Source organism: Cydia strobilella, chromosome 14 (assembly GCF_947568885.1).
Source record: "Cydia strobilella chromosome 14, ilCydStro3.1, whole genome shotgun sequence".
Classification (NCBI taxonomy): domain Eukaryota; kingdom Metazoa; phylum Arthropoda; class Insecta; order Lepidoptera; family Tortricidae; genus Cydia; species Cydia strobilella.
The window spans coordinates 5,410,316-5,423,068 of NC_086054.1; the positions used below are offsets into that span (position 1 = coordinate 5,410,316).

At 39.3% G+C, this 12,753-nt stretch overlaps 1 protein-coding gene across 1 annotated transcript in view; it reads right to left on the reverse strand.

Annotated features, from left to right (window-relative positions):
- The window catches only part of LOC134747442 (neuropeptides capa receptor-like), a 118,333-nt gene that overhangs the window by 7,582 nt on the left and 97,998 nt on the right, over positions 1–12,753 (reverse strand). Inside the window, exon 6 of the mRNA XM_063682067.1 lies at positions 3,224–3,407. Coding sequence (XP_063538137.1) covers positions 3,224–3,407 — 184 coding nt within the window. The remainder of the gene's footprint in view (positions 1–3,223; positions 3,408–12,753) is intronic.

Consider the following 12,753-nt stretch of genomic DNA (forward strand, 5'->3'; position numbering starts at 1 on the left):
CGGCAAAGCAATATTTCAAATTTTCGCGCCGTGCGACGCGCAGCCGCGAGGCGGCAAGTTTTCAATATTAAAAACAGGCCAAGTGCGAGTCGGACTCGCACACGAAGGGTTCCGTACCATTACGCAAAAAACGGCAATAAAATCACGTTTGTTGTATGGGAGGCCCACTTAAATATTTATTTTATTCTGTTTTTAGTATGTGTTGTTATAGCGGCAACAGAAATACACCATCTGTGAAAATTTCAACTGTCTAGCTATCACGGTACATGAGATACAGTCTGGTAACAGACAGACAGTAATTTTGGTAATAGGGTTCCGTTTTTACCCTTTACCCTGATAAAAATGGCGGCCGCCGCATGCGCGGTTGTCGGAGAGCGTTCATTTTGAGGCATCTTGCCGCACGAGGGGATACTTAATGATGAGTAGGTACAAACAATTTTGACTATGACTTAAGAGGCAACGCGTTTACAAGCTCATTACATGGTTGAGGTGGGCTGGGGCTGATATATTTTTAATGCCCAATTTTTTTTATTTATTACAAAAAGGTAAGTATTTGACCGCAATCTCACCTAATGGTAAATGCCGATGCAGTCTAGGATGGAACATGCTTACCTATTTAGTTTTCCACGCTTTGCTCATTGTATAGCATGCTAATTAAGCTTTATTCTAGTGCGTTATGAATGTATGGATCCACTATATATTTTTAACTATAACTTTGAGATAAATTAATTTCCCCTCTTGTAGGTTTCGGCAGGTTTGGTAGGGTTTGGTCAGGAAGTATTTTTTACCAATTACGACGCGACGTTTCACGAAATCACGACATATCACGTACAACAAGAATCTTCGGTGTATAAAAAAAACTTACACTTACAGACACGTGATAACAAATAAAGTTATCACGTGTCTGTAAAATTTTGTGTATTTTTTTAAAATAATATAGTGCTAAAGGTTTACGCAAAGAGCATTTCCAACTAACCATCAAACTTAGACTAGACCAACTTGTAAAATGTGGTGGTAAAGTTTTGTCGACACCTAATTAAGCTCAGCTGTACCTACGCAAAACTCGATTTTCGAGAGTTCTCCATACAAAAGTTGTACAAGACCCACGTGATAGAGTGCCCGAACCCAACTTAACTAAACTTTCCTGGAAAATCATTCATCCATCATTAGACAAGAACATCTAAGAGCATCGATCACTGAAAGGTGAAAGACTCCGTAAAATCCAATTACGTAGGTTCCCCATCGGAGCACTTCAGAATTTACCTATACGAAATAAGTCGGCTTATTCGGTCCCCAATTGGATCGATTTTCGTTGTTCTTTATTGTAGGTACACTTAAGAGCATTAAAAATGGATAGAATCAGTTAAGTTCGTATAATTAAACAATGCATTTCATATATATAAACAATAAGTGCTTACTACGAGTATAATAACTTTAATTTGTTCAAGTTTAAAGCAGCTTAATGTTTCAAGCATAAAAGCCTATTATACTCGGTCTTTACTTGTAAGGATATATTTTGTTGATATTTTTTTATACCACGACGGTCGCTAACAAGCATACGGCCCGCCTGATGGTAAGCAGTCACCGTAGCCTATAGACGCCTGCAACACCAGAGATATTACATGCGCGTTGCCGACCCTTTAAAAACCTGTACACTCCTTTTTTGAAGAACCGCATACTCTAGCCCCTCGGGAAAACCTCGGCAGGGAGCTCATTCCACAGCCGAAGCGTCCGCGGGAGGAAATTCCTCTTAAACCGCACAGTACGCGACCATTTCGGTGCTAGCATGTGAGGATGAACGCCCTGCCGATGGCGAGCGGTGCGGTGATAGAAAGCGGCCGTTGGCATTATGTCAAACAATTCTTCAGAGCACAGCCCATTGTACAGGCGGTAGAACACACACAAGGAGGCAAAGTCTCTCCTTAAACTTAAAGGTTCAATACCGCTTGTGAGTTTGGGATATATGGCTTTGCCTTCAATTGTTCAGAAATTTAAAAACTAAGTATATGTGCGATATAATATTAGAAGGCCAATTCAAACCGGAATTGTCGTGGAAATCTATGACGTAAAACGTAAATATTATTTTACAGTACATATGGTGCTACTTTCTCGCACTAGTGCGTAATGAGCACTTTTTGTGTATATGTCGAAAGTTAAAAGGGCCATATGTACTTTAAAACGTTGTACGATACACGTGCGAATAGGTAATTCGCAACTCGTGTCGATTTAAAACACTCCCTGCGGTCGTGTTTTAATTTATCGCCGCTCGTTTAGAATTTCCTCTTTTCCGCACTTGTATCGTAAATAACTATTGTCTGTTTCTCTATCTTCTTTCTGCGACTTGTTAATAATATTTAGCAGCAGGATAAGAACAAGTCTGTTGCGGTCCATATCTCTTGATTAACTGAGATATTTTTTTTTTACATTTCAACGTTACGGTATTGACGGAATCCAACACAATGTCGTACCGTAAATCGTACTACGATACGATATCGTATCGTGAATCAATCAATTCACATCGTAGATTTCCAGGACACGACGTCGTGTCGTAACGTGACACGACGTCGCATTGTGTAACGTGCGTCTTACGTAAGCGAACAACTCACGAACGTGAAGCGAAGCGGCGCGGAGGGCCCACGGCGTTCACGTTCGCAACGAGATCGCCCGCGTAGGACACTTCTTAAAATCAAAGGTGTGATTCACCCCGCGCCGCATCGCTTCGCCTCGCGTTCGTGTCGTTCGCCCACGTAGTACGCTGCGTAATTGTGTTTTGGCCCTTAGATATTATTACTGTTGATATTACCTTAGTGCTTTGATGGAAGAATGAAGAAAATAATCCTCGTGGTAAATAAACCTATCACTAATCATAACGAATGTAAATAAGTTCTTGGCAAAAATTACATTTTTGGTACAAGCTTTTATTTTCCACACTGTACTTTTTTTTCCACAGGCAACTAATACTTATGGAGACAATTCCAAAAACCCCAAACACAATTAGGTTTAGTTGTTTTATCACAGATTTCCTATGGCTACCTCCTTTCTCCATCATCAGATCAGCTCGATGACATCACAATACTTATTGCATTTTCACCCGACTTACATATGTATGCAAATTTTCAGCTTCATTGAAAGTCAGCAAGTGGGTCAAATTTAACTTGCAAGATTTGACCCTTACAAACATACATTACACTGCAAGTTAATAAAAAGCTTGTAAAAGACTTACCTATGACTCATGAGATTATACAGTATAGGGTTGACAGTGGCCGAGACGTAGTAGAGTCCGCCAGCCACGAAGAATAGGTATTCGTTGATGGTCGAGAAGTGGGGGGTGGCTCTCCCGTAGATGTAGAAGAGCCGTTGGAAGTGGAAGGGCGCCCAGCACACGAAGAAAGCTACCACTACGGCGGCTGGAACAAATAGTTTTTGGTAAAGTAGACGCTTAGCGGGTCGTTCTACTTTTTACTGCAGATTTTTCTATCCCCAGAAGAAAGTATTTATCATTTATCATTTATTTATTGTATTGTCATGTACATAATAGGTGTTACATAATATAAAGTCAGATCATGACACCCTGTAAGGGCACACAATAGTAATATTATTCTAGGCTAATTACATTTACTTATTAGTAATCAATTAAAATTAAAATAAAATAAAATAAATGACCGCAAATCTTAAAACTAAATCTAAGAATATATCGTCAAAAATAATTATATTGGTAAATGATTAATTGAATTGATTTGTCAGTTTATTATTAATAGTTAATATTTTAATTTATTGATGTCGTATAATAATGGTAGAAAAAAATGTCAAATTGCAATGTAAAATCCTAGTTTCATCAGTGTCATATTCATAACATTACTAAATACTTAGCTAAAATAATAATATAATGTATTACTGGAATTTATAATGCGCATTACATTGCTGTGAATTTGATTTTTATATGTGCCATTTTCAACCAAAAGGGTCAAAATTGTCGGTCGTCTATAAAGGATGACTCACGTTAGACCCCATGACACTGGCAGTGTTGCCCCGTTGAATTGCCAAGGAGATCTGTTGGACCAGATACGATCCGGAGCGAGGATCGCCACCCCTTTCTCTTAGTCGCCGACCCAATTGCCACACAAACTCCTTAGCCTCCGCACCCCAAGATCCTGCAGTCTCCACCGCCACCGGTATGAACTCATACGTCGGTTCCAAGGCAGAGTACTTTATATGCTTCTGTTTGGCCGCATACTCCGCAGCCGAACCAGCAGTACTGATGGTGTGATTCAGATGGGACGGGGCAAAGGTGCTAACACACGTTGCGTCCCATAAGAGGCACCGGCCCTTCTGCCAAGGAACCAACGTAAGACCATCTGGCCTTTTGCCGTCCGAACGGCACAAACCCGGAGGCTCCAGGACGCAGGGAACGCTGGCTGAGACCAAAGCCCTGCGAACTACCTCATTTATCGCGTGGTGACGCGAAAAACGACCAGCGCACCTCTGGCAACTAAGCCCATGGTGTCCGTCCTCCTGAACCATGGCTCCACATATACATCTATATACATCTATGCACCTCGCAAACCTTAATTGTATATTTAATCATTACGAATATTAAATTAAATATATATATATACATATAGCAGTCGTGCTGGAGGCCAAGACTTTGGGTCGCTGCGCCAGAGAAGTAAGTATATATTTTATGATTTCATGATTATTTGAAATCGTAAAAACACGCAATAAAAAGTAGAATGACCCTAGTAGGTATGATGAATTTCGTACATCGACCCGCCATTGTCGGATGATGCCGGCGTACACAATGTGACGTCGTGTCGTGGCACGATGCCACGTCATGTTCGTTTTTTTACTCATACACCTTTTTTCTTGGAAATAAGTACAACATTTGGCAAAATAAATTATTGTTCGGGTCGCGTTATTAAGTAAATAAGGGCGTTTATACAAAGTGAATTACTCGACGCCACGTTGCAACGTGACACGACGTCGCAACGTGACACGATTACGTATCGTGCCTCAACACGACGTCGCATCGTGTAATTGTGTTTTGGCTCTTAATTGCGCCATCTGCTCCGATGTATGATTCGGCAGATTAATTCTCTCGGAACCGCCAAATCAGAACCATAAACTAAGAAAGTAGGAACTGGAATGCCTTAAGTAAGGAACAAGGCTTTTAACTTGGCAAGTCATGGGGTATATGTAATTATAGATTATTATGCTAAATGATTTGACAAATCATTAAATTAGATTGCTTAACCATAGGCTATTAGAAAAAGGCACCCCGTTGCAATAAGTTAAACGGTGTTTCCTAAATTGAGTCATTTGGGTTCAGAAAAAAAAAAAAAAAATTTTCACATATTGTTACATATATCAAAAGTACATACAATAAGCATTTTTTGATGCATATAATATGGATATAAGGAAAGGAAAGGTAAATAAAATGATGCCACTAGGACTAAAATTCAAATATTCTAAACACAAAGCGAGAGAACACGCAGTTTAGTGAAGTTACGTACGAGCACATTAGCTTAGCCAAATTAAAAAAGAAAAAAGCCAAGTGCGAGTCGGACTCGCGCACGAAGAGTCCCGTACCATTACGTAAAAAACGGCAAAAAAATCACGTTTGTTGTATGGGAGCAGTAGTGCTGTTTTTAATATTTGTTATTATAGCGGCAACGGCAACAGAAATACATCATCTGTGAAAATTTCAACTGTCTAGCTAGCACGGTTCATGAGATACAGCCTGATGGCAGGCAGACAGACGGACAGTGGAGTCTTAGTAATATGGTCCCGTTTTTTTACCCTTTTGGTACGGAACCCTACAAATGGGATGAGATATCATCATCATCATCATCATGTCAGCCGATAGACGTCCACTGCTGGACATAGGCCTCCCCCAAGGCTCGCCACTCCGACCGATCCTGTGCCGTTCGCAACCACCGAATTCCCGCGACCTTCACTAGGTCGTCGCTCCATCTCGATGAGATATATCTTGAGCCAAATAAACTGAAGGATTTGCTCGCATACGATATTCTTTATTTCCATTTTGGCCGTGATAACGGTGGATAAAGTATGTTTAGGTTGGTTTAGGCACGTTTCAAGTCAAGACCTAAACCCATTTACTAGAATAGGCGAATATTATTCTGAGAACTTTGAGATTACTCTGTTGATTGATGATTGTTGATGAAATTGTATGTAGATTGTATTTTATTGTTTTGGAATTCATTGCTTTTGTATTTTTTAGATTTTAGGTATTTATTAAATACTACCAATAAAATAAATGTGAATATGATATTCAATAATTCAAAATTTATAAATAAAATGATCAATTACTCTGTGTGTTCCAATCTGGAATACGAATAATAAGGACGAGAAGAAAATTTGTAATTTGTTTAAAGCTGACGAAAAAACGAACTGTATTATGTTAATTTAACTGAGTTTTGAATAAAGAAAAACATTTTACTTTCACTACGAATTTCGTAATAAGATAAATTTATTACTATGTTATATTTTCTTTAACGCTTAGGCTGCGTTTCCACCAGAGATGTGCGAGGATTCGTAGCGAGGGATGTGTTAGTTAATAACCAATAGAATCACTTCATTTGTTTTCTATTGGTTCTTAACAAACACATAAGTACCTTGCAACGCATCCTCGCAGTCTCTGGTGGAAACGCAGCCTCACCTAAGGAAATGGGTGGACAGAAATAAATCGTCGACTTCAACTGTACTCATGTCTTGATTGTAATTTCAAATGCACTCAAGTTTTAATTGTAATTTCTATTTCAAATTGTAATTTTGAACGTTGAAAGAATCATAAGTACGTGCCTGATTCCCTAATTCGTTTAGTTGCTCTTTTGTAGGTATATTTTATTGAGTATTATTTTACAGGAATAGTTTAAAATAGTCGAATTTAAACTGTGAGACATACTAACGTTTTAGTCACTCGCGCGACATGTTTCGGAGAGCCTAGACCTAGGCCTAGACCTCTAAACCGTAAAATTATTTAATGATAGTTTAAAATAGCTTCAAAAGGAAATGTCGCCAATCATAACCGAAAGTTTTACCCCTTAAAATATTAAAAATGTACGCTACTAATGAGGCCTTTGTGTTTAATATAAAAATGAAAACTTCCACAAAGCTTTGATTTATTTACTTTCGTTCAAAGTTGAAACAAAGCTGGTCAGATAACTTTTCCGGCATTTTTCGATTGAGATGAAATTTTTTTAGGACAATAAATTTGTACAAAGTAACCTGAGCAAACATTGGGGGTTTACAAAAGCAATATAAAATCAAAACACCCACGCAAAAAATATCAATAGTTCGTGCAAAAGAGAACATTGATGTACTTAAGGTTGTAGGAATTTGATCCCTTTAAGTGAGAAAGCCCTTCAGGTAAATATCAGATTTACTCCGATAAATTCCACGAAAATACGGTATAAATCTTCTACAAGCTGCAAGTGTTTGTTAACGAATGCCTTAGATCCATTCTGCGCATATTCTAGCCGGATACTATTAGCAACGAGGTGAACGAGGATCTATGGAATCGATGCCACCATATCCTGGTCAGGCAAGAAATCGCTCGACGGATGTGGAAGTGGATAAGGCACACCCTCCGAAGATCAGAGAACAACACGGTCAGGATCGCGTTCACGCGGAGGCCGCACGGGAGCAGGCGACGGGGCCGGCCAGCGCACCCACAGCGCACCGTCGACGCCGAGCTGCGGGCAGCAGGAGTTGGAAGGACGCGGAGCGCAAGGCACAGGACAGGAGCGGATGGCGACGTCTCACGAAGGTTCTTTATATCTACCTATATAGTATCTATACCAATGGGGTACCATAGGACGATAACATACGTTCTTCTATCAAGCGAACGGCATTACCGATGAAATGTAATTAGACGCACCTAATAAGTGTGTGATCCTCGAATATTTAATCGTTCTGTACCCTTTAAGTATTAATAAGAGTCATGTCACTTCTTTTAGTTTCTTACACTGTATTTCAAGTACCTACCTAACATATTTATACATAACCAACCATTCTATGTTGTTGTTGACAGTGACACCGGTAGTCCTTAAGACTGACGATGATTAGTTTGGCTCTGAATGAACATTATTCATGCTAATTAGTGGTAAGCGGTGTGGGCCACACATATTGTAGACATTGTAGTAATTAGTATAATATGAATTACTTGTAGTGGCTGTTTGTTTACCTAAATAAATTGAAAAAAAAGTATGTTTCAGTCGTTTAATTAGTACCTAGCGCGCGTCGCGTAGTCGGCGTAATAAATCAAACACTTACACACCACCGTATGATGACTCACGCTAGAATGGCCCGGGTCCGAGCCGAGCCGAGGCGTTCGACACTTCAGTTTTATATAGAAAACATCACCTTACCACCGATAACCCTTCATAGATGGCGGACCTGCTACGGAACAGGAAACAGATTGTTGTGGCTGACAGTGGCCGCGTACGATCTGACGCAGTGGTCACAAGTATGGGCGTCGCTCAAGGTTCGTCAGTATCTAATACACTTTTCTCCTTGCTGCTGAATGACCTACCTAATGCTATTGGCTGTGGAGACCTTCATCTACGCTGACGATGTTGCAGTTGTTGTGCACGCTGCGTCATACGAGGAGCTCGAAAGGAAGTTGAATGTGACGGCCGCAACAATAGCAAACTGGTTTAGTATCAATGGTCTCATACTAAACACTCAAAAAACACATCTCAATAATTTTGATCTTTCTGGACGCCAAATGAGATCGTTGTCAGTGCTAGCTAAGGGTGATGTCATTGAACAGGTCACTAACTCAACATTTTTGGGATTTGAGCTAGACAGCTTGGCCTCACCTGGAGTTATCACATCAATAAGGTGTGCAATAAACTCGCTACAGCATGTTTCGCGTTAAAACGACTATCACGAGTCCTGCCGGCGGAAACGGTGCGTGCTTGCTATTTCGCTTTGGTACACGCGCACCTGCAGTACGGGGTTGAGTTTTGGGCAGGAGCCGCGGAGTGGGAGAGAGTGTTTCGGCTTCAGAAGCGTGCAGTACGTGCTATAGCGCGCGTCCCACAAACTGTTTCTGCGAAACCAATGTTTAAGAGCCTAGGTATTAATTTAACACTGCCTTCACTTTTAATACTACAAATGGCTGTGACCACACGAGGTGAAGTAGAATCCACCCCAATTAGTAGCGCGGTTCACCGTAGGGTAGGTATGAAACCCGAAGCGCGCGCGCCGGAAAACTACCCCTTTTTTTTGTCGGAGTGGGAATGCACTTACGCACGGTGTGTGGGACTCGCCGCTCCTTTTCCCTCTCTTGGCGAGAGGGGGGAGAATTGGCCCTACCCACTAAACCCACTCCGGCGTTTCACCCTCTTTGCCGTTCGTGAGGGCCCACTGGGATTGATAACATTCCACCACGGAGCCCTCCGCCGGAAAACTACCCCTCGTACCTCTCAAACTTGCCAAATCAAAAAAACTCGCGCACGCTATGGGTCGCAAGGTTTATAATCACCTTCCAAGCGAAATAATTGCTGCTCCTAGTGCGTCAGTATTTAGAATAAAACTGAACAACTGGCTTGTCGAGCAGGCTTTCTACAATCGTAACGAGCTATTTTGTCGCTTTGGTGTAGAATAAGAGAAAATATTTACTATTGTACCGTATTTTTGGTGTTAAATTTTAAATACCTAATTATCTACATTATTACTTAAGTGTAAAATTTATTTTGACATGTAATATGATATTACCAATAAATATGATTATGATTATGATTATTATGTATAGTAAAAGTATGTAGAAGCTTAACGCTAATGCGTGTTAACAGTTATAAACAAAGTTTTATGAGATATCTTCAAAGATGGGGGTTCAACTTCATATTGGCGTCTAGAGAATCATTGAAATGACAAGAACTTTGAACATTTCATAAAAGTTTGGTACCTATTTATTTCTTTTGAAATTTATTACATTGTGTCGAAATCGGCTTAGCGGTTTAAGCGTGAAGAGGTAACAGACAGACCGATAGACAGAGACAGAGTTACTTTCTTTGTAATACAAGTAATATGTGGTATTTTCTATAAAAAGGGACCTCATTGTCGATGGCACTTACGCCATTATTAACGATACTCCGATATAAATACAATGCCGTGCGGCGCTGTGCGGCGTAAGCGCCATCGACAATAAGGTCCCTTTTCATAGAAAATGCCCCATATATAGTAGTGATTAAAATTACCTAAATCAACACACAACAAAAGTGTTAAACAACAACATGGAAAATATATAAAAATGGCAAAAAAGAAAAATGGAAAAGAAAAATCGCAATCGTACGATAGGTATGCGATCATTTTCACTGCAAACAAAAAGGTCCTTATTTTTCCGGTAGACGGTGATGACACATGAAACATTTTATACTTATAAAAAAACTGTTAGGTTATTGGAGATGGTGATTAAAGGAACATTAAAAACGTAACTCGCACAACCTAAGTTTTTTTATAAAGACCGAACCATAACTTTTCGCCGGATTTCGAAATCCACCGTGCCACCAGACTCATCTTTGTACCAGGACGTAAATTTCACTTTTTTTTGTAACCGGAAGTGGTGAGTACTTTTTTTCGTGCTTTCGGTCAATTCTAATTTTCGCGAGTTGTTCGCTTACGTAAAACGCAGCGTTAGTCCAATGGCGGCATAAACGGTTCGACTTCTATGAAATTGTTATGTTTATCAACAGTATTAGGATCCTGTTGTTGTTATTATTCAGGAACGGAACCCTAAAATACAAAAACCATTGCATCTTTTATAAAAACCTTAAAAAAGTCTGACCGCGACCAAACAAAATTGAATTAGTTGCTACATAGTTTACAAACAACCGAGCCAAATAAATTCCATTGTGATTGCGGTTTGTTTTCAAAGTTAACTGATTAGTATTAAAGTTTCATTGAACTTGAGCGTTGTATCAATGCTTCACAAAGTTAGGTAAATACCTACTATTGTGGAATAAATTACGTAAATAAATTAAAGTAATTCAAACGAAGTACCTAAATGAAAACTGTAGGATCCAGCCCTTATCAAAAACATTAATTTTATGTAAAATTATTAAATTACTTAAAATCAATACGATCTTCTACACGGTGTTTTAAAGTTCCGTAACCAAAGGGTAAAAACGGGACCCTATTGCTAATAAGACTCCTCTGTACGTCTGTCTGTCTGTCCATCTGTCTGTCACCAGGATGTATCATGAACCGTGATAGCTAGACAGTTGAAATTTTTACAGATGATGTATTTTTGTTGCCGCTATAACAACAAATACTAAAAACAGAATAAAATATAGTACATTGTGATACAAGTGTGCTAAGTTGGTCACTACATACGAGGCGATAGTTAACGGAGTTTAAAAAAAAACACCGTGTATATGATATATATAATAATAAATATTTGGGGACAATCTTACACAGATCCACCTAGCCCCAAAATATGCAAAGCTTGCATGGACTATGCTTGTATTTCAGTACATAAGTAGTATTTAACCTATGTGACTTCTAAAATTCATTTAGCAGTGAAAATTTATGTTGAAATTTTAGGGGACTGGGGTAAGGCGAAGTAATTACGAGCACCTAACAAAGTTTTGAAACAAATCAAAAGATAATAAGTATTTGTAGGTTAACTTTAATAGCTTTTTCTGAAAGGTAAATTATCGTGTTTTAAACTACTACAATCAACAATATTAATTTCTCTTTATATAATCATCTTTTATAACAAAACAAAACCTCTAGTGTTCACGTTTAAGGCATGTAGGCTATGTAGGTTTTTGATGAGATCTATGTTGCTTGGTATTGGTACCTATGTTGTATATAACTAGCTAATAAGGGAAAAATATCTATATAAATAACTCTGCAAATATAACGTTTCCGAAAAGTTTGATCTAAAGTTAGCTCTTGATGTTACAATTTATGCAAACCGATCTATTTGACTTTCAAGAACTATTAGACAAGTATTAATAGCCCGATAAGGAAGTCTAACCAACTCAGTTCGACCGCAAGACAGTAACTAATAAACCAACTATGACTAACTGTGGGCAAATTTCTCAACTATTGCGAAGTCTCACCCACGATGGATAAGTTAGACCGATATTGATCAACTTTGCCCTTTGACTTCCGATGCAGGTAGGTACCTATATTAGATGAAATAGTTTCGGGCATTTGAGTTATGTTTTCGGATTCGTTTTCTGAGGTCAGATAATGTATCCGTTTTACGAAATACGGCTATGTAATTGTTTAGTATTCCACCTAAATGCTATATTAAGGAGTAGCGCGGCTAATGGCCGGTCACACAAAAGAGGTCTAGAAAAACAAATAACTGACTGACTGAAAATAAACAACTGATGAAACTTCAGTGTCATCAAAAACGTGATAATACTAACACGAATCCAAAATAATACTCGGTAAAAACCTATTTAAAGTGCTCCACCAAGAAAGGATATCAGCAGGCAGCCACCAGCAGAGGCCTCTGCCAGCAGCAGACCCGAAAACCATCCGGTAAGCCTACCTAAATCTTCTGGATTAATATAGTACAAATCACCAATTACAGTCCCATTGGCTTTACGCCACAAGTACGTAATGTATACGGATACGGATCGCGGGGTTGGATAAAGGCCGGTAGCAAAAAACTGGCCGACCACAGACGCCCTATTGTTCCCAAAACGACCACAGAACAGATCACTCCACAGCGGTGGATAAGGCCGCTCATACTTATTTACATACATACGG